This window comes from Vanacampus margaritifer, chromosome 9, assembly GCF_051991255.1.
Source record: "Vanacampus margaritifer isolate UIUO_Vmar chromosome 9, RoL_Vmar_1.0, whole genome shotgun sequence".
In the NCBI taxonomy this organism is placed as follows: Eukaryota; Metazoa; Chordata; class Actinopteri; order Syngnathiformes; family Syngnathidae; genus Vanacampus; species Vanacampus margaritifer.
Genome location: NC_135440.1, coordinates 10154458 through 10180571, shown reverse-complemented (window position 1 = coordinate 10180571; position 26114 = coordinate 10154458). Strand labels below are relative to the sequence as shown.

General features: G+C 38.7%; 2 protein-coding genes and 1 non-coding gene across 7 annotated transcripts in view; 1 reads left to right on the top strand and 2 right to left on the bottom strand.

Moving 5' to 3' along the window:
- Positions 1-14252, bottom strand: part of ldlrad4b (low density lipoprotein receptor class A domain containing 4b) — a 190463-nt gene extending 176211 nt beyond the window's left edge. Inside the window, exon 1 of the mRNA XM_077574927.1 lies at positions 14121-14252. The gene's annotated coding sequence lies outside the window, so the exon portion shown is untranslated. The remainder of the gene's footprint in view (positions 1-14120) is intronic.
- Positions 14253-15549: 1297 nt separating this feature from the next.
- Positions 15550-15621, top strand: trnad-guc (transfer RNA aspartic acid (anticodon GUC)). The gene has a single exon. It is a non-coding gene; the product is annotated as a tRNA-Asp (tRNA).
- A 587-nt stretch (positions 15622-16208) lies between these two features.
- cep192 (centrosomal protein 192) overlaps positions 16209-26114 on the bottom strand; it is a 46154-nt gene continuing 36248 nt past the window's right edge. For all 5 annotated transcript variants that reach the window (XM_077575370.1, XM_077575365.1, XM_077575368.1 and 2 more), the window contains 12 exons: positions 25905-25989; positions 25716-25794; positions 24265-24388; positions 23855-23960; positions 23554-23782; positions 23320-23396; positions 22652-22747; positions 21780-21899; positions 20808-20920; positions 20309-20435; positions 20043-20101; positions 16209-17586 (listed from right to left, as the gene is read on the bottom strand). In XM_077575370.1, coding sequence (XP_077431496.1) covers positions 17454-17586; positions 20043-20101; positions 20309-20435; positions 20808-20920; positions 21780-21899; positions 22652-22747; positions 23320-23396; positions 23554-23782; positions 23855-23960; positions 24265-24388; positions 25716-25794; positions 25905-25989 — 1348 coding nt within the window. In that variant the 3' untranslated portion in view covers positions 16209-17453. The remainder of the gene's footprint in view (positions 17587-20042; positions 20102-20308; positions 20436-20807; positions 20921-21779; positions 21900-22651; positions 22748-23319; positions 23397-23553; positions 23783-23854; positions 23961-24264; positions 24389-25715; positions 25795-25904; positions 25990-26114) is intronic.

The following is a 26114-nucleotide window of genomic DNA, read 5'->3' as shown; positions in this document are numbered from 1 at the left end:
ATTTTAGTAGTTCAACCATCAAACAAATTTGAACGAGGATATTACTATTTTGGAGGGTTAAATATGAGGCATAATAATAACTTCAACTCGAGGAAACTTGTAGAGACATATATTGATACAGTCCTGCTGAATACGGATGAATGCAAATCAGCACATGACATTGCCTTGTCCTATAGAACAGAGACTGAATGTTTTAATCAAGTGGAGGATATGCAAATTAGCATTCCACAATGAAAATCTTTCCTGTATTACAAACCCCAATTCCAATAAAGTGAGGTGATTCAGCAGAATGTTGGGCTATTATATTCATCGACGTTGCTTAGCAGTGTGGCCCAGGAATCGGCTTGTTAATGTTATTGTAGGTTGTTAGACATTATTAACATTTTAATTCTTTATTTCATATATTAACCATGTTGAAATGTTTTATAGATGTGTAAAGTAAGTGAAATAGTGTTGTACTCAATATAATTTGACCTTAAACCTAAGCTGGTACACCTTGTTTGGTCTAAAATTCCTTCTCAGTGTTGCGCACACACATTTTGTTCTTGAGAACAGAATCTGCTTTGAGAGAGCACACACACACACACACACTCTGTTTGCGCCATCGCTCACGGCCACTCAATTTGTTTGTGAGATGTTGTTTTGGGAAAAGGTGCCCTGGGAGTGTATTTTGTCTGGAGATCGGCACAGCTGCAAATCTGTTGTATAACGTATTTTAAAAGGCGTTTCACTTTCCAAGCTCGATACTATAAGAAGCCCTCTCTCCCAAGGGAGGGGGCACACGGACACTCTGAAATTCCACCTCAAACGTGATGTTCAGTATTCCTGTGACGGGAGAATTCTGTTTAATAAATCATCCTTGCAAGGTGTTTTTTCTTACAAGAAGTCTGTCTTCAAATTTTTGGAACACGCAAAAGAGGACACATTATTAGCCTCTTTCAAGGTCTAGACAAGTGGGAGAGCAAGTATGGAGTGGATGAAATATCAGAACCGTCCTGAAATTCAGGTGGTGATAATGAGGAAAGGAGGTGTAAGGGAGTTTTTTTCACTGAGGAAAGAAGTCATTTCTATGTCTCTATTCAAACTCTACCCAGACAGTGGGGAGGTAAGTGAATTCAGCTTGTGAATGATCGGCTACTCAGCGTTGGGAGCACACGTAGAAAAAAGAAAGGTTAGCTGAGTCACCTCGGATTTTAAAAAGAGAACTTACACAGGTCTGGAGCACAGTGTCTGAGTAAGATGAACAAAGTCAAGTGTGTGTGTATGTGTGTGTTTGAGTGTGTGACGGTCGTAAGCGTGCATGTGCGCTTATGTGGATGTTTTGGGCAGTAGTGGTATTACGAGTAGCAGTGTTATTATGACTTAAACAACATTTCTCATAGGCATGTTCATAAAGTTTCTGTTTTCAACATCGTATAGCTTTTTAGTTGTGAACCTACTTACCGGTATGTGATAACATACAGTACACGGTAACGTTCCATATATGCGACATCATCGACACTACATTAATATTGACATTGCATTGATATTTTAATTTGATAAAATAATGATATGCTTGGGAGAAAAAAAATATGGTCCCTTAACTAATTATCTTCTTCTGAGACAATCGCTGAAAACAATTTCTGAAACTCTGAATAAGACTTCTGCACCCACGAGTATCAACATGTATTTTAGCTCAAGATGTACAATAGGAGGCTCATTTGATGGCAATTGATCCCCCCCCCACACCAACACCACCCCACCCTCCACCCCGGGGTTATCCCTGCATATAAAGTTTGGAAATTATAGAGTACATTTAGACAAACAACCATTAACCTCACACCTAAAGACAATTTCTTTCATGAATGTGTTTTTGAATGTGGAAACTGGATTCTATTAATTGACCTTACCGTAAACCGCATGACCTAGTAAACCAATCAAGAGGCAAGACGTTATATGTCTGCGTCGGCACGTGCGTTTTGCTGCGGACAAACAAAAGCAATCCAGCTCTCGGTGGTGCAATGTGTGGTTATCCAAAAATAAATAAAAATGGTTAAGCACTGTAGTCACGGCTTGTGTAAGAGAGATAACCGTTATTCCGATCGACTGGAAGGTGGTGCCCGCCGGACACTGTTTGGTTTATTCCCTTCCCTAAACCCTCAAACAATTACGAAAAATGCTTGCCCTTCATCAAACTTTGTGGAAGACCACACAACCAGTTTAATCCTTCCAAAATTACCAGAAACTACTACGTCTGCACTAAGGTAATGTTCTCCATTGTTGATTTTAGCCAAAGGCTAACGATAGCTCAGTGTAGCTAACCCTCCAAGCGTTTGTTGACTTACTATTTACTATCAATGCCAACAAAACATTGAAACCAAGAGGTAATATAAATTAATTCTTACGCTGCTTGACAGGAACAATGTCCAAAAACTTCGGTTTTTCTGACAGTTGGTCAAAGTGAGTGAGGTGACTTTTTCTGACTTATGTAGCAGCAGGCAACAATGTGTATTTCCTTTGTTCTTGGGCAAAATTGCATGATGAGGGAGTGAAGATACCCTGCACTAAAAAAATTAAAGCCCTTTTGCTTGATTCGAAGAGAAATATCCTGAAAATACCTGACCGAAAAATCACAAGGAACATCTGACAACTTTGCCATTACTGCGGATGCACTTTTGCTCATCTTGACCGGTATTTGTCCGAGGGTGCTGCTCGTCGCATTTAGTGGGCGGGGAGGGGCGTGCAATAAATACAAATGTAAATATAACTTGGTTCTGTGGGTGATGAGACAGATTAATTCTAATACCATTCATTTAAATGGGAAAAATTGCTTTGGTTCACGAAAATATCCGTTTACGAACACACAGCAAATGGTACCACCTCTACCTCCTTTTGGGCCAGAAAAACCCCTGCGTTATCGACAGCTTAAGACATTGGTTCCCAATAAAAATATAAGTTAGCCATCAAGTATCTGCTTGTTTAAATTAATCTGCGTATACTGTTATACATTATTAACATTTTTAATTCTTTATTTCATATATTAACCATTTTGAAATGTTTTATAGATGTGTAAAGTAAGTGAAATAGTGTTGAAGTCAGTATAATTTGACCTTAACCTTGTTTTTGTCTAAAAATTCCTTCTCAGTGTTTTGCGCACACACATTCTGTTCGTGAGAACAGATTTTGCCACACACATACCCTGAGAGCACCATCACTCACGGCCACTCTAAATCCAGTTCAATTTGTTTGTGAGATAGTGTTTTGGGAAAAAGTACGAAAAGTACCCTGAGAGTATATTTTGTCTAAAAAGATGAACACAGCTGCGGACTGTGTACGAAAATAATATTATGTAACATATTGTGTGAGAACCAATCTGTTTTACTTATTCATGATGGGAGGAGGAATAGGTGTTCTCTTACTGATTTGGATTCTTTAAAAGCTGTATTCCGCAAAAGAGGGAGCACACGCACCCTGGAATTCCACCTTTTACGTGATGTTCAGTGTTGTGTGACCGGAGATTCTCTGTAATAAATCATCTTTGCAAGGAGTTTTTCTCACAAGAAGTCTATCTTCAATTTTTTGGAGCACGCAAAAGAGGACAAATAATTAGCTTCTATCAATACAGAAGATAATAATAATATAGTACTGAGTCACTAAAGGGTTTGTGGTTCATTGGCCTGACTTGTATGCCAAAGGTCTACTCAAATAGGCTTCAGCCCCCACCCCCAAAACAGGATAAGAGGTGTAAAAAATGACTTTCTGGAAGGTGTTACTTTCATACCCAAACTGCTTGGGTCAGTGGCAGGTCAACCACATGTATCTTGTGTGACCAATTTGCCTGCAGCAACAGTTTGCACCTTGCTAAGGCAGACTGAATTAAACCATTTCCAGCTCATGAGCCAGTTTTAATCATCTGAGTCTCGCCCTGGGACCTGGTCTCATTAAAATGCAGCGTCATGTCATCGGAATTGGGCCACCTCTCTGCTACAGTTTGAAGAAACTGCCGTGTAAGGCCAGAGTCAGACAGGCCCCTCTTTGCTATGTCTGGTTAGATTCCCTGCAAGTTCAGCAGGAGTTCACAATACCTTCTTATTTTTCAGTCACAGACTCCATCAATAATGCACAAAGCCAGAAAACACCCCTTGCCTTAAGCAACACACACACTCACACACTAGTGAGAGACCCATAAAGGGTGCCTAAGTGTCAGTAGTGTGCATTAAATCTTGTTGTTTATGTTGGCAGTCTCCATTGTTTCATTGAATTATCACAGATGAGTTGAGAAGTATTAAGTACAGCAACACACAATAAATCAGCAAGTCTTACAGAGAAAAAATACAAGGTTTTTTTTGTTTGTTTTTTTAACCAGTGCTTCAGAAAACAGGTGCTACAACCGTCCTGCCATGTTGACACTGAGACAATTTAGAGTTCAATTGTCCTAAGAAATGTGTAATATTGGGGAAAGCCATGTCGCGAGGTTGGGGGAAAACGTGCTAACTCCACAAAGGCATTTTTTTCCCATTGTAACAGCATCTGGGGAAAATCTCTCATCAAAAGTGGAGTCATTGTCAAGGGCATCTTTTATGTCAAATGATGAAACAGAACTGGAAATGAAACACCTGCGCCCCTGGGATTTATTTGGTAGTATTGTAAAACTGCCCATCCGTTAATTTTCAATAACCTGTTTGGGTTCACATGAAGCTGATGTCTACGCCATCTGATTTAGGAGATACTGAAAGTCTACCTGGGCTGATCATTAGTCAATCACAGGGTACATTACAACTCTTCAAATCCTAACAAAGGGTTTAAAGTGTTTAATTGCTCATGTCCGAAGAAGCAACTACACTTTTTTTTGAACAGTCTATTAAAAATGGTCTAATGTGTGCCTTTATTTGGCCAGTCATCCAATCACTTGCCTGTTATAATCATGTGCAATTATATAATTCATATTTTAAAAATATTCTTTCAGTGATTTTCACCTCAAAAAATAGACACTTAACAATTGCTAAAAGCGTATGAAAACACACAAGACAGAGTGTATCTGTACACAAGCCAGACAAAGGCACACACTCTGGCGCAGGCTGGCACTCGTCTTTGCCTGTCTCGCGCCTTCCCTCCAGCAACACAATACAGTCCCATTTGTGTGTCACATGGGCTCGGAGACAGACAAGACGGCATTATCCACAACTGGCTGCAAATCAGGTTCTATATGTGTCTGAGAGGGAGAACAGTGCGCTTGAGTGGTGTGTTGGAGGGTGTGTGAGCGAGTTCGGGTTCAGGCCGACAAGCCCTGTCGAGTCTCACACACTCGCCTCGGGAGGTGAGAAGCTGCTAATTGGTAATGGGTGAACGCACACACATTTATGTACACAAATAAGAGCTAAGATATGAACCCAAAAAAGATATGTGAGGGCTTTTGCACAGTGAGCCATGTGAACTCTCTTTAACTTCACCACATAATTATATTTTTTTATTATTATTAAATCTTGTTAGATTGTTAATCTATTAGCTATATTATCAGTAGCACTAGTTTTCATCAAATTCAAACTAAATTCTATAAGAAATTGAAAAGACAACAGTGTCTAATTCAGGAAAGTTGAGCTATTATTTGTAGGGCTGGGTATCGATTGTAATTTCCTCAATTGATTCAATTTCGATTCACAAGAGTTCAGTTCAATTCGATTTTTCCCGATTCCATTCGATTACATTTTCCTCAATCTGATATTAATTACGGAACATCAATTATTCTTGAATAATGAATAATGTTCCTAAAGAAACAACATGCGATCGGGAGAGTCACCCTCCCCCACACCGTCACTCGTCATTCATCAGACACATTCAGGAGTTTTGATCGCCTCATTAGGAACGCTGCGGAGGCTTACCTTGCTTTCTTTATCGGTGTTTCACATTGCTCGGAAGAGAGCGAGCCGCCATTCTACGTCACCACGCACTGAATGTGTTGCGACATAAATAACAATGGCGGCATACGTCCAAATAAAGTTTATACAAAATGTATTAATTTGGAAATGATTTTTGAAAAATGAATCTCAAAGTTATGTTAGTAACAACCCAAAAAATAATATAAAGCAAACTTATCATGACATTCGGGGTTCCTTTTAACCAAACATTGACATCAGCAAGGATGAGATGAATACTTTTTTTCAAAATTCTAATTCAATAAAAATATAAATTCTAAAAAAAAATAGATTCTGAATTGTCTTACATGCAATGTCAGGTTTTTCATAAATGTAAGAAAACACTTTTAAATTCATGTGAACAATAAAGTTCAAGAAAATAGTAACATACAAAAAAAAATGGCCTTTAAAATTCTATTTTCTTATGAATTTATGGGGAAAAGAGATATTAAAATGATCAATATCAGGCTTGAAAAGGAAAAATGATTTGATATTGATTATTAAATTTTTTAAACCCAACCCAAATATTTATTAGTTACCAAAAATTGAACTTATCTAAGGTAAGATCTTAGAAAGGCGATTGGGACACAGTCATTCTATTGTACAGTACTTACTAAAAAGCCAATTGGCATTTAGATACTGATGAATAGATTCATAGATAACAGAGAATGGATTGCTTCACAAATCTATCGTCAATGAAAATAACAGGCTAGATCAAATGAGATGACGGTACTGATATCTCAAAGACCCGGAGCACTTTATTATGTTAACTTTGTCTACCTCTTGCCTAAACCTAATTCGGGTTTTTCTCTGCATGGCATCTTTTGTGAATGTCCCTTGGATCCTCATGCTTTCTCAAGTTTTAGATTCTGAATCATAGAGTACATTACAGTCATTTGAAATCACTTTACTTTCCTTCTTTTTGTCCGTTAAGTACACTAACCTGACCAAAATGAAATGAAATATAATCCTTGTCATTATCACATTATTGGCGTCGTCATCCTGCAGTTTTGTCAGCCCACAAGCACCTTTTCAAAATGAGTCAGTTACCGACTCATACTAGCCAGTCCCCCTGAATTCCTTGGAGACCCCCCCCCCCTCCACATCCCATTTCTTCCGCTACCTCAGCTCTCAAAAAGCTTATACAGTATGTGATAAGGTACACGAAAGGTCAGTAAAGTGCAGAAACTGCCTAGCAATAAGGAAAAGCGTCATCTTGTTGTCTTGCTGCAGTGAAATCTAATGATATTGTGATAGTGTTATGTTAGACTTTATTTTCAGGGTCAGTGTGATCAAATTTCATAGCGATATTTGAATTCTGAATTTAGTCAAAAAGCATAAATATGCCACAGTCAGCGATACACTTTCAGCCATTAAATGAATGGGACAAACAGTCATAATAATAACACACGTACATGCATGCAGACTATCTGCCAACTCGACTCCAGCTCCGGATGTCATTCACTAGGCCACACCCCTTAAAGGCACACATACAACCAGTGTGTGGTTGTTGTGACTTTTGACTTATTGTAACGTGCAGTAATTTCACATCATTAAAACAGTTTATGTTGTTCCATTCTATTTTATTATGTTGTATTGTGTTAGTGCTGTTTTAGGGATGCAGATTTTTTTTTAAGGCATTTCAATTTAGTTTGTAACCCTAATATGTTGGTATTCTTCTTTCGGAGGCTGCTGGGGGAAGGCGGGTTCCAATTAGACGTTTTTTTGGCATCTTCCTTGCTAGATGAGCCAACATGACAGGACAGGATTCTATGGAGAGAATTTTTTTTTTTCAATCAAACAAAAAAAGGATTTCAAATTAACAAAAATATTTGCAAACAAAAAAAAAACAAATTGAAGTGCAAAATTAATCCTGACTTTTGGTTGTGGATCTGTTTTTTGGTTGCAAATCTTTTTCTGTCTTGTGTGGGCGGGGCCCTCCGCTCAACTGATGATAGAAGCCTTTTCATTGGTCAGCTCGGAAGCCGCTGCGACAACGTTCATTGGTCAGCTAGGAATGGGGTTGTGACAATGCCCGTCTGACTCTTCCTAGCTCATTCAAGTCGCTGCCAGCATCGAGGTAAATATTGCTTCTTCTTTTTTTCTGTTTTCGTTATCTTATATTTATCTAAAAGCAACCCTTGATCTATTGTTTATCCGGTGCTTTGGTCTAACCATTACAATTAGCGTAATCACTCACTCTAAGCAATGCTAGCTAGCTCTGATACCTGACTCATTCGTGAAGCTATGCTGTTGGCAGTCAAACACACAAATATACGGCTCACTGGGATAGCTGTTAGTATGAAGTTTTGTTTGTTTTTTTTAACTCATAAAATAAGCCTTTGCATTCGCTTCACACACAAGCAGGACTGGGAGTGGAATTTATTTACGGTAGCTGCTTCCCCTACATCTTGGATGTTTGAAGTAGAGATTGCATTTGTGATAATTCTGTGATTATTATTTATTGCTCCTGTTTGTTTACTGTACAAGTAAAGTTGAAAAAGTGGGGGAATCTGAGTAATGACGACAATCACTACCGCTACTAATAAACTTTTCTAGATATACAAAGACACAAATAAATGTATAATAGTAGACAATTTGTCTTTATAACACTGCGGAGAATCAAGGTAATTCAGTTTCAGAACCAAAAATGGTTTCCTCCACTTTCTGTTTAGTGTCAAGGTCTGATTTATGGACATACACTAAAGATTATTATTCAGTTCATCTGATTAAAGATTGTTCTTGATTTGGTTCTGAATGTGGAGATGAGATTCAGCTGCTACTTAGTGGAGGGGCAGATCTATTCCAGGGGGGATACAGAGCCAGGGTAGCCAGTTTTCAAAAATAACATTATATAAACAATGTGTAACTACTTGCATGCTTGATTGGTTTTACCATGTTTAATAATTTAAAATAGAAAGAAAAAAAAATAACAGTGTTCTTTGCATCTTTCCATTTTTCTGTATGTGGCCCCAAGAAGAAGAAGTTTGGACACCAGCAAACGGTGCGACCAACTTACCGACTGTAGGTGTAGTGGCGAGCGACCTGGCAAAATGGGCCAAATGGGTCTCGTAGTATGACGAAATCCAAGGATAACGTAATAATAATTTGTTTTATGTAAATTATGTTGTTAATTTTAGTTTTGAAAGGCAACAAAACTACTTTCACAAACTTTTGATAGATAGATAGATAGATAGATAGATAGATAGATAGATAGATAGATAGATAGATAGATAGATAGATAGATAGATAGATAGATAGAGGGATGGGCATCAGTGCCAAAAGGGCATGTGCCCCGGGACCCATAGCCCCCCCTCTGCACGTGCCTGCTACAGTGATATCAACACATGAATGTAGGACATTTTGAGTGGTTCCACCACACTGGAATCCGTTTCCAAGTAGAAGGATGCACTGGTGGTTTCCTCATCTCAAACAATCGATTGAAATAAAAGTTAACAACAATGGTGGATACCCCACAACCAAAAATGTCAACGTCTCAATAAACCATCATGTGCCCTTGAGCATCAATTACAGCTTGACAACGACGTCTCATGCTGTTCACAAGTCGACTCATTGTCTTCTGAGGCCACTCTTCTTGAAGGGCATTGAAGTTCTGGGGTGCAGTTTCCAGCCTCTACACGGCGACTCTGCTGGTCCCACAGGTTTTCAACAGGATTCAGTTCTGGAGAAAGTGCAGGCCATTCCATTTGAGGTACACCAGTCTCCAACAGCCGTTCCCGGATGATGCCACCTCCATGAGCCGGAGCAATGTCGTTTGTGAAGTTTGCCGTTAAGCTCCTTGTTAGAGAACAGCAACTTGTGCAAAAAGTAATAAAACATTTGACAGTTGAACATGTGCATTCAAAAGCTTGGAGAAGGTCACATTTAGTTCACCTGTGAAGGTTTGAATGCATTTCAGGCTCGTCCTGAAATTTCACCCAAAAGCCAAAAATCCCACACTTTTTGTGAGTACAGACGCTCCCCTACTTACGAACATTCGAGTTACGAACAACGGTACATACGAACATTTCTGCGCGTACAGTATGTCGAAAAATGTTCGGAAAGAAATGCTGTAAGTTAGATTTTGTATTGCGCGTAGTGCTTCTTTCCGCCGCTAATACCGACGATTGGCGCTGTGAGAGTTCATTGGAGGCTGAGCAACGTGGCGAGGAGGAGGAGGAAGAAACGCCGGTCCCCATGAAGCAGGAAATAACTTTTGAAGCCGATTCCAGCGACGACAAAGAATCTCTCATGATATAAAATCCTCCTCTTCCTCCTCCTCCATCATCTCCTTAAGCATCGAGTGCATCTTCCAAAAGTAAGTTAAACTTCATTTTATTTATCTTATTACGTACATGTACATACTGTGTGTGTGTCTTTCGCTCTCTCTCTCTAACATACGTAGTACAGTACAGTACTGTACGTATTTTCTCCATTTTATTAAAAGTTTTTGTTCAGTACAAACCAATGCAGGTTACTTGTACAAGCCTTAAACATACTTATATAAACCTTCAATATACTTATATAGGCTTTAAACATAAATTATAATACAAAATATAGCACTGAAGCAACTTACGAACAAATTCACCTTACGAACGATTGTCCGGAACGTTACTCGTTCGTAAGGTGGGGAGCGTCTGTAGTATATATAATTTAGTGTAAAACATCGTCCAAGAGTTTTCTTTTTAACACAATGTGATAACTTCCCACCTTTTGACAGATGCTAATTTGGGGAAAAGAAAGTATAAAATTGGGACATTTTTAAAATCTTTATATCAGTCAATTTTCTTTTTCTTGGAGTTACTGTAGCTTTCATGAATTAATTTGACATTCCAGATCCATCAATCTGAAGAGCCCCTCCCTTTGGATCATGGCAGTGAACAGTGCACGGGATCTTCGTATGTGCCATCCAATGCTCTTTGTCACAGGAAAAAAAATCCAACCTCTTATTCCTTCAAATCTGGTCAGGACATCTTCTTGCAGGCTCTCAATGTTGCGGTCGAGTGGGCAATCAAGGAAGTTGCAGATTGGTCCAAAGAGACATTACATTTGTTTATGTCACAGATAAAAAATAAATTATTGTGCCAAGCAGTTTGTTTTTTATTTAAAAAAATAATAATTATAATAACTCTGCATATGAATTTTCCACATTTTTTCCATTAACAATAAAGCCTTTTGCAGTTCAGGTAAAAACAGTATATGTGAAAAAGACTCTGAGACAGATGCTTGTGGGCCTGCACCACCTCAGGAACGGGGGAGGCTCCTCCATTTTCATCTTCTGGTTTCACATCTTCAATAGTAAAGAAAATAGAAGTAGCTTATAAGTGACAAACATACAAAGTCAAATTTTGTTTTTAATCAGGTAAGATGTGTTTGACACATGATTTGTAGAGTTAACAAACGAGCAATAAACAATATAACAATAACAGATTAAAGTTATTACAAAATATTTTAATCACTATCACCAATTTAATCTCTACTTCAAACATCCAAGATGTAGGGGAAGCAGCTACTGTAAATAAATTTGACTCCTGCTTGTATGTGAAGCGAATGCAAAGGCTTCTTTTATGTGTAAAAAAAAAACTTCATACTAACAGCCATCCGAATGAGCCGTGTATTTGTAGCGTCTCGACTTGCCAACATAGCTTCATAAATAAGCCAGGTATCAGACTATCAGAGCTAGCTAGCTAGCTACCATGGCTAAGCAATGCTGAGTGAGTGATTACGCTAATTGTAATGGTTACACCAAAGCACCGGATAAACGATAGATCAAGAGTTGCTTTTAGATAAATATAAGATAACTAAAACAGAAAGAAAAAAAAGAAGAAGAAGCAATATTTACCTCGATGCTGGCGGCAACTTGAATGAGCTAGGAAGAGTCAGACGGGCATTGTCACATTCACTCATTGTCACACCATTCCTAGCTGACCAATGAACGTTGTCGCAGTGGCTTCCAAGCTGACCAGTGAAAAGGCTTCTATCATCGGTTGAGCGGAGGGCCCCGCCCACACAAGACCAAAAAAAGGTTTGCAACCAAAACAGATTTGCAACCAAAAAAAACAAAAGTCAGGAGTTGCAATTTGTTTTTTGTTTTTTGGGGGTAGGGGGGGGTTCCCTTTTTTGTTTGATTGAAATGTATTTGAGGTTGCAAATCCCTTTTTGTTTGTTTGAATTTTTTTCTTATTGCAAATATTTTTTTTTGTTTAATTAATTGAAAATAAAAACACAAATTTCTTTCCATTGAATCCTGTCCTGTCATGTTGGCTCATCTAGCAAGAAAAAACGCCCAAAAACGTCTAATTGGAACCCGCCTTCCCGCAGCAGCCTCCGAAAGAAGCAACATATTAGGGTTACAAACTAAATTGCAATGCCTTAAAGAGAAAAAAAGAGGGAGAAAAAAAGAAAAAAGAAATGCCTTAAATAAATTTCAGCATCCCTTAAAACAGTACTAACACAATACAACATAATAAATCGAATGGAAAAACGTAAACTGGTTTTATGATGTGAAATTACTGCACGTTAAGGGGGGTGGGGCCTAGTGAATGTCTCTCTCTCTCTCTCTCTCTCTCTCTCTCTCTCTCTCTCTCTCTCTCTCTATCTCTCTCACTCTCTCTCTCTCTCTCTCCTCTCTCTCTCTCTCTCTCTCTCTCTCTCTCTCTCTCTCTCTCCTCTCTCTCTCTCTCTCTCTCTCTCTCTCTCTCTCTCCTCTCTCTCTCTCTCTCTCTCTCTCTCTCTCATATACCGGCAGAGGCCCCAATACTGCATTAAAACAGTAGTATCGGGGACTACTAACAAGTAACATGCCGATACCATTAATTCTGACGCAAATATAGGACTTTGGATGCAGCATCTTGTGTCTTGCTCATGCACGTATTCACTGATGTGTGACATGTTCACTGCATGCCGAGCTAAGATATCCTAATTGGCCCTTGAATGCTCTGAATCAATGGCAGGACAGTTTTTCAGGTTGAGGAAAAAAAAAACTTAGGTATCGGTATGGTATCGGAGGGCAAAAAACGGTATCCGGAACAACACTAGTAAAAACTAATGAATCCAATACCCAATCTAATAATACAAATAATATAAAAACAAATATTACTCAATGCAAGTAAATAAATAAAGATACAATTTGACAACTAAAGAATGTGTTACAATTTCAATGAGGGAAATTGATTTAACGTGAATAAATTGAGTCATAAGCTTTTTAAATTAAACATGCGAGTCAAGGTATTACCAAAAAAAAAAAGTGTTTTAGTGTCATTTATTTGGCCTCGTAGTTTTTAATTGTGCAATCTTTTAAATGAAAACGTTGCAAGATTTTATTTGTCTTGGCTGGAAATTGTTGTATACTTGCAATTGATTAAAATTCCTACAACAATGGTAGGAATTAGGGTGGAACGATTTTAAAAATCTCATTGTGATAATACTGCGATTGCAAGAATCCTCTTCCAGTGTATTTTTAAACAAATACAAGCAATAAATTAATCTGTATCACAATTAACTATCAGATTTATTATACATAAACGTACGTTATGGTCTAGGATAGGCTTGTGCTAAAGTAAAGGCAAATGAACCATGAATTAATATGAATGACAGTTTATTCGCTCTGTTATAGCATGTGATCAATCTAAATATCTGTCAGGGAGACTAATTGCTGTAGGGTAGTTGTTTATACTTTACAGTAGCCTACAAATGTTTATGTCTCATGTGCAAACAAACAAACAAACAAATAAATAAATAAAAAGTTGGTCAGCCCATGGCCTAAAACGTGTCAAAGAAGCTAATTGAAGGTAAAACGTCAGATCTAGCTTCTCAGTTAGTTAGCTAGACCATTAATTCATGTCAGCAGCACAGCCAAGCGCACCTGTGTTGCTCTCCCCTGAGGCCATTCAAAGCTTGTCCCGTCACGGAGGTCACAGACAGCGGGACAGCCCGCTTCCCCTGGTGGGGACGAGGAGGACGCCTATTGGTGCGATGGCCCCGCTGCGTGGATCCAAGCCAGCGCTAGCCTGCTTGCAGCTAACTTTAGCCCTGCTAGCTCATCCCCGACGTCTGGCGATGCTCGCTTGGTCAAACTCTGCACAGCAACTTCCACCGGCCCAAAGTCATACCAGACACCGGGCAGCTGACTAGCAATTAGCCGCATCAGTTAGCAGCACAACCACAGCACTGCTCCGACGTTTTACACAGTAATGCGCTCAAATAAACCACAGTGGAAAGTTTCCATACCTGTCATTGAAGTCGTCACGCTGAGAGGTGAACGTGCCTCCTTGTGATGCTGGATGCCAAGTTCAGCGACACTACAGTGGCTCCTAATCAGGGAAGCGAAATACTACCTCAAGCTGCCTCAGTGTACATCGCACTCTGCTGGCAGCCGCCTTGTTCAATGGACATTGGACGACATCTGCAGGCGTTTGATGGTATTGCACCGTGTGAGTTCTTGTCAGTACTTTTTTGGGGGGTTACTTTTGGTCAGATTGAATTCGTTTACGCTGTTGTCAATGGAAGCAAGTAACGCAGATGGTTAGGGGGAAGTATACTTAGAAAAAAAACGTATAAACGTCTCTCACCACAGATCCACAACCTTTGAAGCAGAATTTGGATCCAGAAGCAGACAGGAGACTGAAGTGGCAAAGAAAAAGTCTATACACAAATAACAACAGAAAGCAGGGCTGGATGCAGCAGGTCATAGCAGGTCATGGAAAACTAGACATTCTGACAATGTGTCACTGAGTTTACACACCAAAAGACATCAGGCTGCGCCCAACCTTGTGTGACAAAATAAACGAGTCAAACCCAGTCCCAATAACCTCGGAGAAATTACTGTTATTGATAGAAACATGTATTCTGGCCTATACTTCAGATATGGTAATCTGATGACATGGCTAGATAAATGAAAAGATACATGATATTGCTTTTTAAACCATATACTGTATGTTGGTTGGAAAGCAATATGTTATTGTTATAAGTTACATAACATGAAAATTGTCATAAATAAATAAATATATACAATATCCTATAACATATATGTTATATATGTAATGTTATTAATCCATTAATTCCCATCTTTTTTGGCTTTAGTGGACATTATGAAAAAACTGTTGAAACACATTTGGGCAGACATTATAGTAAGACTTTTTTTTATTTATTAAAAAATGTAATTTGCTGTGAAAAAAAGTATTTACCCTCTTGTCAAATCTTTATTTTAAATTATGCAGTTTCACCACTTTAATATTTAAGATCACCAAACTTATGTAAATAACTGACCAAGATAACCCAAAACATAAACATTGAATTAAATTCTGATATTTATTAAGAAAAAAATTATGTAGGTATTGTAAGCCACCTGGCCATGTGTGAATAAGTACAACAAATATCTTTAATATAGTTGAGCAAATGCACAAATATCTTTATAGTGGACTCAAATATTCCAAAAAAAGGAGTACAAGGAAAAATTGCGTCAGGGAACGTACACCACCATACAGTGGACAAAAAGAGTATTACAATTGTTCTGGTTTAGGACGTACATAGGGAATAAATGGGATTCGGTTTAGAGAGCTACAACTGCATAATCTGTATTAGTTGGTGCAGTAAACAGGTAGGCATAAATACGCATACTTAATATAAAAATTTAATTGGTTGTGGCTCAAATGTAACATCCTCGTTAGTATAGTGGACAGTATCTCCGCCTGTCACGCGGAAGACCGGGGTTCGATTCCCCGACGGGGAGTTCAACATTTTTATTTTTTACAGCTTAAAAAGAAAAAATTGGATAACTGTGGACTATGGCCTGTCAGTAAATAAATCTTGTTGGGTGTGCAGAAAAAAAAACACTGAATATGAATGAGTCGATTTAGGGTTGTTTAGCTGAACTAGTCACATAGCGAGAGATTGTGGTTCCATTCACCGATAGGGAAAGTTCTCATTTTAAATTTTTCTGGAAAACTGGACAGTGAGTTCAGGCATGAAAAATCACTCCCAGTTTGTAACACCTCCCAGCTGTAGCTTCATCTTATACGTTGGGTTACACTTTCAGCGAATTTCGCCATTCCATTTTCTATTTCTAGAAAACTTAAATGCATCTATGCCAACGATGTATCGTAACAGGTAGAACAATCAAATGCTCTTCCACTAGATCAGGCTTGCCCAATCCTGGTCCTGCAGGTTTGAGATGTTTCCATACAGATAGTTATGGTTTTTTACTTTTTTTTTTTCTACCCATACTGCAGAGGCATACGTTAAAACTGAAAACTTTTTAGTGTAATTTAAGTACCTTCAGGTTAGAAACTCCAACTTGATATAAAGAGAGACACAATGGGGGGGTTATAAAAAAAAACTTTATTTAAATATGTTAATACACAAAATATTACACATTGCATTTAACGATTGTGCAAAATGTGACTAGCTTTTAGCAGATACCGTTAGTAGCAGCACAGCCTTCGCGCTAAAATTCACTATACATGAAAGTAAATTGTGCACTACTGTCAAAAGGTGTGTTTACCAGAACACCCTAAAGTTGACATTACAGCACCTATGCATTTCAATCTACAAAAGGCCACAATACTATGTCTAGTTACTCCAAAGATTGATGCAAGTGGAGTGCATGTTGTTGTGAGTGGAACAGTAATGAACACATCTTTGCCATGGTAACCATACTCAGTAGGACGAAAAAGTCAAACCACAGAGGAAACCCTTTAAACAATCATTACCCCAAACTATTGTCACCGTGAGCCGACCTTGAACTAGCATCATGGCTGAATTAAGTACATGCGGACCTTTTGGAATAGTTTTGTAAATGTTTCTTGGCAAACAACATTTAATATCAAAGGCCACGTGCGTAAGGGTTCCGGATGTTTGCCATGATGTGAACCCTTTCCAGTCGTTTGCAAAGAAAGTAAAGAAGCTGAAAACTAAACAGTTGAAATGTGCCTGCAGGAAGAAAAAAAAAATAGTTACTGTGTCCTTATTACCGCGAGTTGACTGATTAACATCTGCAGGGTTAGACGGCAGTGCAACACGTTGTGTGGCTTCTCCAAAAATGAACTTCCCTGCAGGCATGATGCCATACTGAGAACAAAGGCATTTCTGTGAGATCGTCTCCATGTGAGACATATCCTCAAATGTATTTCAACTGCCTCAGTCTGTGGTAACAAAAATGCACTGTGTGACATGACAGTTTTGGCATATCTGATGAAAGTTAAAAAAGAACAATTTGTTTAAAAAAAAAAATCAATAGCCTAAAGCACAAATGTTGCACACCAACAAAAAATAAATAAAAAGCCTCTGGCACATTAAGGCACATTTTTCAATACAGGTTTTCTCAGCTAGACAGCCAAGTTGGACGGAGAGAGATCAGAAGTCAGAGTGAACAATACTCAGCTTCTCTTCATCTCTAATCTTGGCAATGTTTGTGCAAATACAACCATGAGTGAGGATTTAATATCGGGGCGCGCACTGTGAATGGCCTCGGCAGTCTTCACATTTCTTTCCAGGAGGGTGCTGACAGACAGGACTGTCCGAAAAAGCCAGGTAGTCCCTTGGGAGGGTGCGAAGCTGGTAAATTCAAGGCAGTGCCTGACCAGTCAGATGCACAACCAGACGATCACTTTTTTCTGGCTGGATGAGCAGCACGCCATCGTGTCTGCCTGTAGTGCTCGGCTTGAACTGGACAGGCAGGTTCAGATAGTGCTGGGATCTAATGAGCGGGAAATCAACAATATGCATTCACCAGGCAAGTAACATTCACTAAGGTTTAAATCAAGAAGCAAGCACATTTTGCAATACACAAATTAAGTATCCTCCATGTACAGTGGAACCTCGGAGTTCGAACGTCTCAGAACTCGTACAAATCTGACTTCGACCAAAGAATCTGAGAAAAAATGCCTCGGAGTTTGACCTCATTTTCGGAGTCCTGAACACCCAAGCAAAGCCGAACGTACCTTGAACGGGTAGCCGAGCCAAGCCGATCAATGATGAAGGCACACGTCATGATAGTCGAAACGAGGCGCTGCTCATTTCGAGCCAGTGTGTGAAAACTCACAGAGGTGGCTCAGACATTAGCGAGTACATTTTAATTTTTCAACAAAAAAAAAGACAACAGATACTTCTATAAATACTGGGACGAGGGCAGAGGTGAACATTTGTGAGCAGCAGTATGGTTTCATGTCAGACGAGGTTAGACAGGAATCTCCATGGACTATGTATGATGTTTGCAGATGACATTGTGATCTGTAGTGAGAGCAGGGAACAGGTGGAGGAGAAGCTAAAGGCGTGAAGGTTTGCCCTGGAAAGGAGGGGGATGAAGGTTAGCCGTAGCGAGATGGAATATCTGTGTGTGAATGGGAGGGACCCAAGTGGAAGAGTGAGGTTACAGCAGAGGTGGGCATCGAGGGCCGGAGTCCTGCAGGATTTGCATGTTGCCCTTCTCCAACACAGCTGATATATGATCAGCTCATCAGCAAGCTCTGCATAAGCCTGATAACGATCCTGTTGATTGGAATCAGCTTGTGTTGGAAGTGAGAAACCTCCAAAACCTGCAGGAATCCGGCCCTCCAGGACCGAGATTGCCCACCTCTGGGTTACAGGGAGAAGAGACCAAGAAGGTGGAGGAGTTGAAGTATTTAGGGTCAACAGTCCAGAGCAATGGAGAGTGTGGAAAATAAGTGAAGAAGCGTGAACAGGCAGGCTGGAACGGGTGGAGAAAAGTGTCAGGCGTGATGTGTGATAGAGTTTCAGCTAAAAGGAAAGGGGGGGTTTATAAATCTGTGGTCAGACCAGCGATGTCGTTTGGTCTGGAGACAGTGCCACTGGGGAAAAGACAGGAGGCAGAGCTGGAGGTGGCAGAGATGAAGATGCTGAGGTTGTCTTTGTGAGTGACCAGGATGGATAGAATCAGGAATGAGTACATCAGAGGAACAGCACATGTTAGAGGCTTTGGAAATAAAGTCAGAGAAGGCCAGACTGAGATGGTTTGGACATGTCCGGAGGAGAGATGGTGAGTATATTGGCAGAAGGATGCTGAGTTTCCAAATGCCAGACAGGAGGTCTAGAGAAAGACCAAAGAGGAGGTTTATGGATGTAGTTAAAGAGGACATGAAGGTAGTTGGTGTGAGAGGTTGCAGAGGACAGGGTTAGATGGAGGCAACTGATTCGCTGTGGCAACCCCTGAAGGGAAAAGCCGAAAGGAAAAGAAGAAGTGTATATTATGCGTTTACATAAATATAAATTAATTTGAATTAAAAATAAATTAAAATGTTCAGTTTTTGTTGCTTTGGAACGGATTAACTACATTTACATTATTTCCTTTGGGAAAAAATGTTTCAGAGGTTGAACAAATCGGACTTCGAACACTTCACAGGAACGAATTATGTTCAAACTCGGAGGTACCACTGTATGGACATGAGGCTCGAGATGTTACAAATTCAGAGAAATAAAATTGCTTTAGAAGGACGATCATGGCTTCATTGTACTGATGTTTGAGATTTAGTGGCTACAAAAGTTTTTCTCGTTTTTAAAACCGAATACAGCCCAGGACAGATTTTTTTTAAGTACTTTGTAACTTATGAAGCTTTTCAAGTTCTGTTTGTGCCATTACTTAAACTAATTTGAATGGATGCAACATTTTATTAATCAGACATGTGTATACAACACTCAGCATAATAGTTTTCAAGTTTAAGGTAAGGCGTGTCTTATAATTAAATTATTATTGTACCATTAATATATTATTTAAAATAAAACATTACTTTGTTTATCACTTTCTAATTTATTTCATTATTATTTTTTGTGTGCTATGTGGATTTGACCCATCCATGCATCTTCTACACTGTCTGTATTCAGGTGAGCCGAAGCCTACAGGCCCAGTCGACTTCAGGCAAGCTACACTGTGGCCTGTCATCTGCAGGGCACATATTTTTTATAAAAAAAAAAAAAAAACATCCATTCACACTTCCTTTGCTTCACATCAGAACGTCTACTGTATGTCCAAGGAACTAATAAGGTGTATAATGTCTGCATGTACCATAAAAGTTACTCAACAAAACACTCCAATCAGAAGTTAAGCTCAAATAGAACTGTTGACCGTCTTCAGAAAGAAACATGGAAGTTAATCGTAAAAGAAAAATGCTTTTCAGTGATTATGACCATGTGACTCACCTGAGGGAATATTTGGAATGCTTGATGTGGAAGGGCTCCCTAGGGTTTACAAACCTCAGCTGCAAGTCAATTCGAGAAGCCACACATCAAATGCCAAATTCATGCAAAACACAACAACTGCAAGTGTTAGCACATGTATTCATCAAATCATGTTAGTTTATCATTGTTAAGATGTTAGAACTTCACGCTCACAAAAATGACATGACTGTCTGAAAACTAAAACTAAACAAGGCGGTAGACTGTCATTAGTTTAGGGCAGTCCTCACCTCATGTCTGTTGGGCGAGTTGTTGCGGATATTGACCTTCAGAGTGCTGAACTCGCCGATACGTGTATCAGGGAAAGTGTAATGATCCTGAGGCGTATGAACACCTTTCCTTACAGCGTCATCATGGCTGAGAATGAAATTGACACGAATGCATTGGAAGAACTTAGATATGCATTAGATATAGAGTATAAGGTACTTCACCAACTTGAATAAAGCAGCGTTTTGAAACTCAAGCAAGATGGTTTTTTTTTTTTGTCAGCCCCTCCACACCTTTCCCCCAAATTAAAAGTGTTATTTTGGAGGTGTTCTTATCAGAGAGCAATGAGAAATATAAAATATGGCAAAACACTGACACTTTATAGTCTAGAAGGGCTGCACATTTATGCCAAAAATTCTAATCATAATTACTTGGATCAGAGGATCTACTCTTGTTAGTGAAAAATTGTAGGTCCTTCAACATTAACCTGAAGTGGATAGTCAGAGTTATGTAGCTTTTTACCTGGTTTTGGCTGGGGCCATTTCAGCTTTTTTCCGCATCTTAACTGTAGCCTCTGTTTTTACCAAAGAGCAATCTGCTTCCTGAGATCCTTCTATTGTTCCAGAGTTGATCCCCTACAGACAGAGAGTACATACAGTAGGATCACTTCTTTCTTATCATTACTGCAGACTAACAAAAAAAAGGGAGAGGCATCCTGGCAATATTTAATTACCGTATAAAATGGAACCAATTATTTCACAATTGTTTGCCAATACTACACATCTATTAGCAGTGTAGTGGTTCTAACATCTGATGTATATATGTATATTTTTTACAGCCAGTATTGGGATCGCTCCCAGCTGGCTGGGGTTGACCCCAGATTTCAGGATAAGCAGTATCAAACTGATGGATGTATAACTGAAAGGTTTGGCAACGGTACTTAAACACATTCCATCACCTGCTTAACTTCTGTCAGGAGAACCACCACTTTCATGCTCCTGCTGAACACATTCTAAATCTAAAAACATCTGTTACACTAAAGCCATACATGCACGAGGCCTGCAGGCTCACCTCAGCAGGATGCCTCTCATTACCATTTCTTAATCCCACACAGTTCTCTCACTAACAAAACAAAGTTACAATATTCCATTTCTTTATGTGATCATTTAAATACCTAAAATGGCAATTGATGTTCCTGAGGGTAGCCGCACTAATATTTGACTAGTTACTGTAAATACAGTATACTGTAAACAAATCATAACAATAACAGAGTTTTCAATTACTAAGTTGAGTTGAATTGAATTGGCTTTCTCTTTAGATTGGAAAATGTGGGTCCCAGGGTGAGATCAGTTGAGAACCCCCCGAGCCATACTTATAGTACAATATATGTCTATATTTTCACTGATGTAACAAAGTGGAATAAATGGGGAAAAAAGAAAGAGGGGAAAAAAAGCTTTAAAATATGGCACAGACTAAAAATTGATAAGTAGGTACCGTGCCACATAGTTGAAAGCGGATTCTAGATTTTTGCGAGGGCTCGGACAAGGGGTGGCACTCCAAATCCCAAAACTGAGCATAATCGCCTCTGTCCCTTGGCAGGAATGTAATGGGCACCTGCAAGAGAACACAATAAATAAGACATTAAGAACTAACATATTCAAATCCATATCATCAGCCTAATAGCATACTTTAACCTTTTCAGAAAACAAGAAAAAAATGCTATGAGGCTATCAATTTACTAAGAAAATTTGCAAATTAGTAACCTAGAGTGATGTAATCAAGGATTACCGCATTTTTCAGACTATAAATCGCTCTGGAGTATAAATAGCACTGGTCAAAAATGCATCATGAAGAAGAAAAGTTGTTCCAGAGTATAAGTCACTTTTTTGGGCGGGGATTTATTTGCACAAAAACAGAGATGACCAATAGAGCTCGAAATCTTTGTTGTGGCAGCCATCTACCACAACAAAGGTAAGCCATTTTAAACTAAAAAGAAAAACTTTTCCATTGAAGTGGAAGTTTTGGATCCAAACAACTCATTTGCTGCCATCAACACGATTAGGGAATGGAGATTTTGGGTGCCAGTCTGAGCTCTACTTTTAATCTGTAAATTGCACCCGAGAATATAAAAGTAAATTGTTGTTGACCTTTACTCAAGTGTCTACAACATGCTTAGGAAAAATGCCTTGTTGCCCTATTGGTTCAAATTATTTGCATATGTAAACCTAACAATGGCAATAAAAACTCCATTCTCTTTTTACATGCTAGTTTTCTATAATTAATCCAAAAACACGAAACAAAAAAAATGTTAAGGCGTAATACTGCAAGCATGTAACTTAATGACTTGTACTTTTAAATGTAATTACCTGCATCTTCTCATGGGCTCCCAAAGTTCCTGAGATTTTAGAACACCTGAAAGCTGTGTAGGTGGCCCGATATACGTCACAACTGTTATCAACCCCCTGAAAAGAAAGAAGGGATTATAGCCCGAGTCACTATTGTTAACCAAAGGTCTACTGATGCACCAAAAATTCTGCCACTGAAAAATTATGGCCCAAAAGTGACTCTTCGCTTTTGGTCCAAAAGATTTTTGTCACCGAAACAACATGGCCCAAACAAGATGTTAAGATGACATGATCAAATACTTTTAAAACAAGCACTCAGCAGGCTTGCAGGAGTACACACTGTGAACAGCTAAAGTGTTAATCTACTAATTACAACGTTTCAGTCATAAATGGCCAAATAAAAAGCTATTGTAAAAATATTTTGGGGGAAAAGTTCCATATAGCAGCTTCAGATTGCATGCCATTTATGTGAGCAACTGTTTGAGTTAAGTTAATTTTTGTAAATGGTATTTTACTCATTGTTTTGTTCTTGTACTGAACAAAATTAAGGTAGATGTTTGGGTATTTGACTTTGGAGGTTCCACTATGTGAAACAGCAAAGAATAGAAGAAACCAGAATTAAACTGCGAAGACAGAGAAAATAGTGTTTTGGTATAAAAAAAAAAAAGAAAAGAAAAGAAAAAGATCACCTTAACATAAGGGGGAGCAAATGATGATAAGTACCACCTCACTTCCAATTCACCATTCACCACCTCCAACTGTGCCTCTAGAATGCAGGAAGAGAGATAAAATATAGACCACAAGCACATTATAATTTAAAATCCCTATTATTAAGTGTCCTGTAGAACCTCGTCGCAGGACTTATCGTACTTCAATCATATTAATGCTGAGCTGAATTTTAGGACAGTGGTATGTATCCCAACCTGATGTTTCTCCCGAAGGCGTGTTGGGAAAGATGATGTTTTTGTTGCTGATCTCGACCAGAGCTTGAGGTAACTGCAGTGGTGTCGAGGGCAGCGTGGACTTTGAGCTTATTCTGACCGACGGCAACACAGGAGTGGCAGCCTTAGGTGATAAGGCTGACAGAGTTGCACCTGCTGGGGCAGTAGAAACATCCAGTTCCAGATCTTGACGGATCTGGACCTTGATCAGCTGCAAATAAAATGTTTAGCTTTAGAAATGAGACATGGTTTCATGATTGTATTGTTTGTTAAAGTCTTGTACCTTCTGTTGCCCATCACATTGGACATAGATCTTCCCGTTCCAAGGAAGCTTGTCAGATTTGCTTGCAAGCGAAGGGTTGGGGCTGATCAAAATCTGCAGGTGGCACCTAAAAGTAGGAAGTCACTGACCTATAGTTTAACCTTTAGCATTGCTGCAAATAGTACACCATCAGACTGCTTTTATAGTACTTTTAGTATGAAGTGGTGTTAATGTTCCATTTTACAGGTATTTCTAATGTATTCTGTAAATGAATAGTGGGACACAAATTGCAGTTAAAGCAACTTGGTGTAAAATACAGTCATAGCAATTTATTGTGACACCAAAAACCCTAAATTTAGATGTACACAGTAGAACATGCCAATTTTTCCTCTAAAATCATAATAACTGGACTGCAATTAATTTATTCTTACTGTGGCTCGATGACTCCGTGCTGAGGGGTAATGGTCAGGTAATGAGCAGGCCAAGATAAATCAAAACTCAATTCTCTGGAGGTATTGTTCTTGATCTGGACCTGATTTGTGCTTGCCACAGCATCTAAAATGAACAATAATAATACATTTGTCAACAAACATCAAAGTTATCAATATATACATAGATGCATGCAGTACATCTACATTTACAGTACATAATCATGAAACATTTTAGTCTAAACCTGTAAATCAAACCACAGATATATGTTTGTATACTAACAGATGAACCATCTGACCACTCTCCATAAAGCAAGCAAGAGGAAATTAAGGGGCTGGCTTGGTTTAAACTTTTCCAAAAAAACACCACTCAAAATTACATTTTCCTGGCATTTTGCTTGCAAAGGTAACATTCCAAAACCTTTATGAGCAGAAGGAGAGGTTGAGAGCGGCAGTGAAAGGTCCACTAATTTGCTTCACACTAACGTCAAACTCTCGCATTACCAATACAGCATGACATTACACTTCTACGTCAATTTTAATTTGACGTTTTACAATTTTATTTATATTTGATGTATCCTAAATAGTACCCATGAAATACTTTTTCTAAATGTTATCAAAAATGTTTCCACGTTCCTCACAACCCTGCAAACCCAGGTTTTTGTCATCTGGGCCGAGTATTTCAAAAAATCTAATCCAGATTAAACTGATCCAAATTTCCAAATTCAATTTTCTTAAAAAAAAAACTTTGCTGGATTGGATCAAAAAAAATCCTGATCCTCTTGGATTAAGATTTTCAAATCAGATTTGATTAACTCAATATACCAAATGCAAAGTTGTTTTTTTTTCATTTTCGCCACTTGCTGTCCAATTAAAATGACATCACAGTTGCTCAGGGCAGACAATATTAGTCTGAATGCTGTGTTTAGTGGAGGCACTAACAACATAATGTTGAGGTTGATTTCCACTTTAAATTTTGTTGCTGTTAAATTTAGGGTCGAAGCAGTTTCTTTTTTTCTTTATTTTAATTGATTGATTTTGACATTTGTGGAATTTAGGAATTTTCAGTAAAAAAAAAAAAAACACCAGTAGTAATGAGGTTTCATTCATTAAGACTATCTCTTTACAATATAAATTCCGGGAAATTTAATAAATACTTATTTATTGCTGTGTATATGTGAAACTAATAGAAAGGATCACAGTCTAATCCTAACCCCGAGGTGAGGTTAATTTAATACTGTTTTTCAGGGTCGAACTGATCTAGATTTGGGACTGAAATTTTGAAATAATGAACATGGGCTCAAGTCTGGATTAAAGGCAGGATTGGATTTCCAAATCTGGATTTGAATTTTCAAGATTAAATGTGGTTTGGAATACTCAATTTTGGATTAGATATGGGTTTAATCTAATCCACCAGGTTATGTTTGAAAGACTGGGCCCTGGATACAACTCACTCATAGTAGGAGCTGCAAGGACAAGCTGTTCTGGATGGACAGTCCATGACTCAGACTCTCTAGGTGCTGGCTCTGGGGTCTGTGTTAAGAAAAAAATATATTCTTCTTCTTCAAAGCATTGATAAAGAGTCATATAATTCCACTGATAAAACTCAAGTGTCAAACAAAATCAGGAAGGTTTTACGGTACCTGTACAGAGGACCCTGTCACTCTAATGGCTGGACCTTGGGGACCCTTCACTGGCAGCACGTCCAAAGACACATTTGCCACATCACTAGAAATGAACACAACAGCAACATAGAAGATGTGAAAGTTAAACATAGCTGTACAAAGAGACTGGTAACTATAATATTCAGTACGATAGGTATTTAGTCAAATCAGATACAATATAGTAAGGAT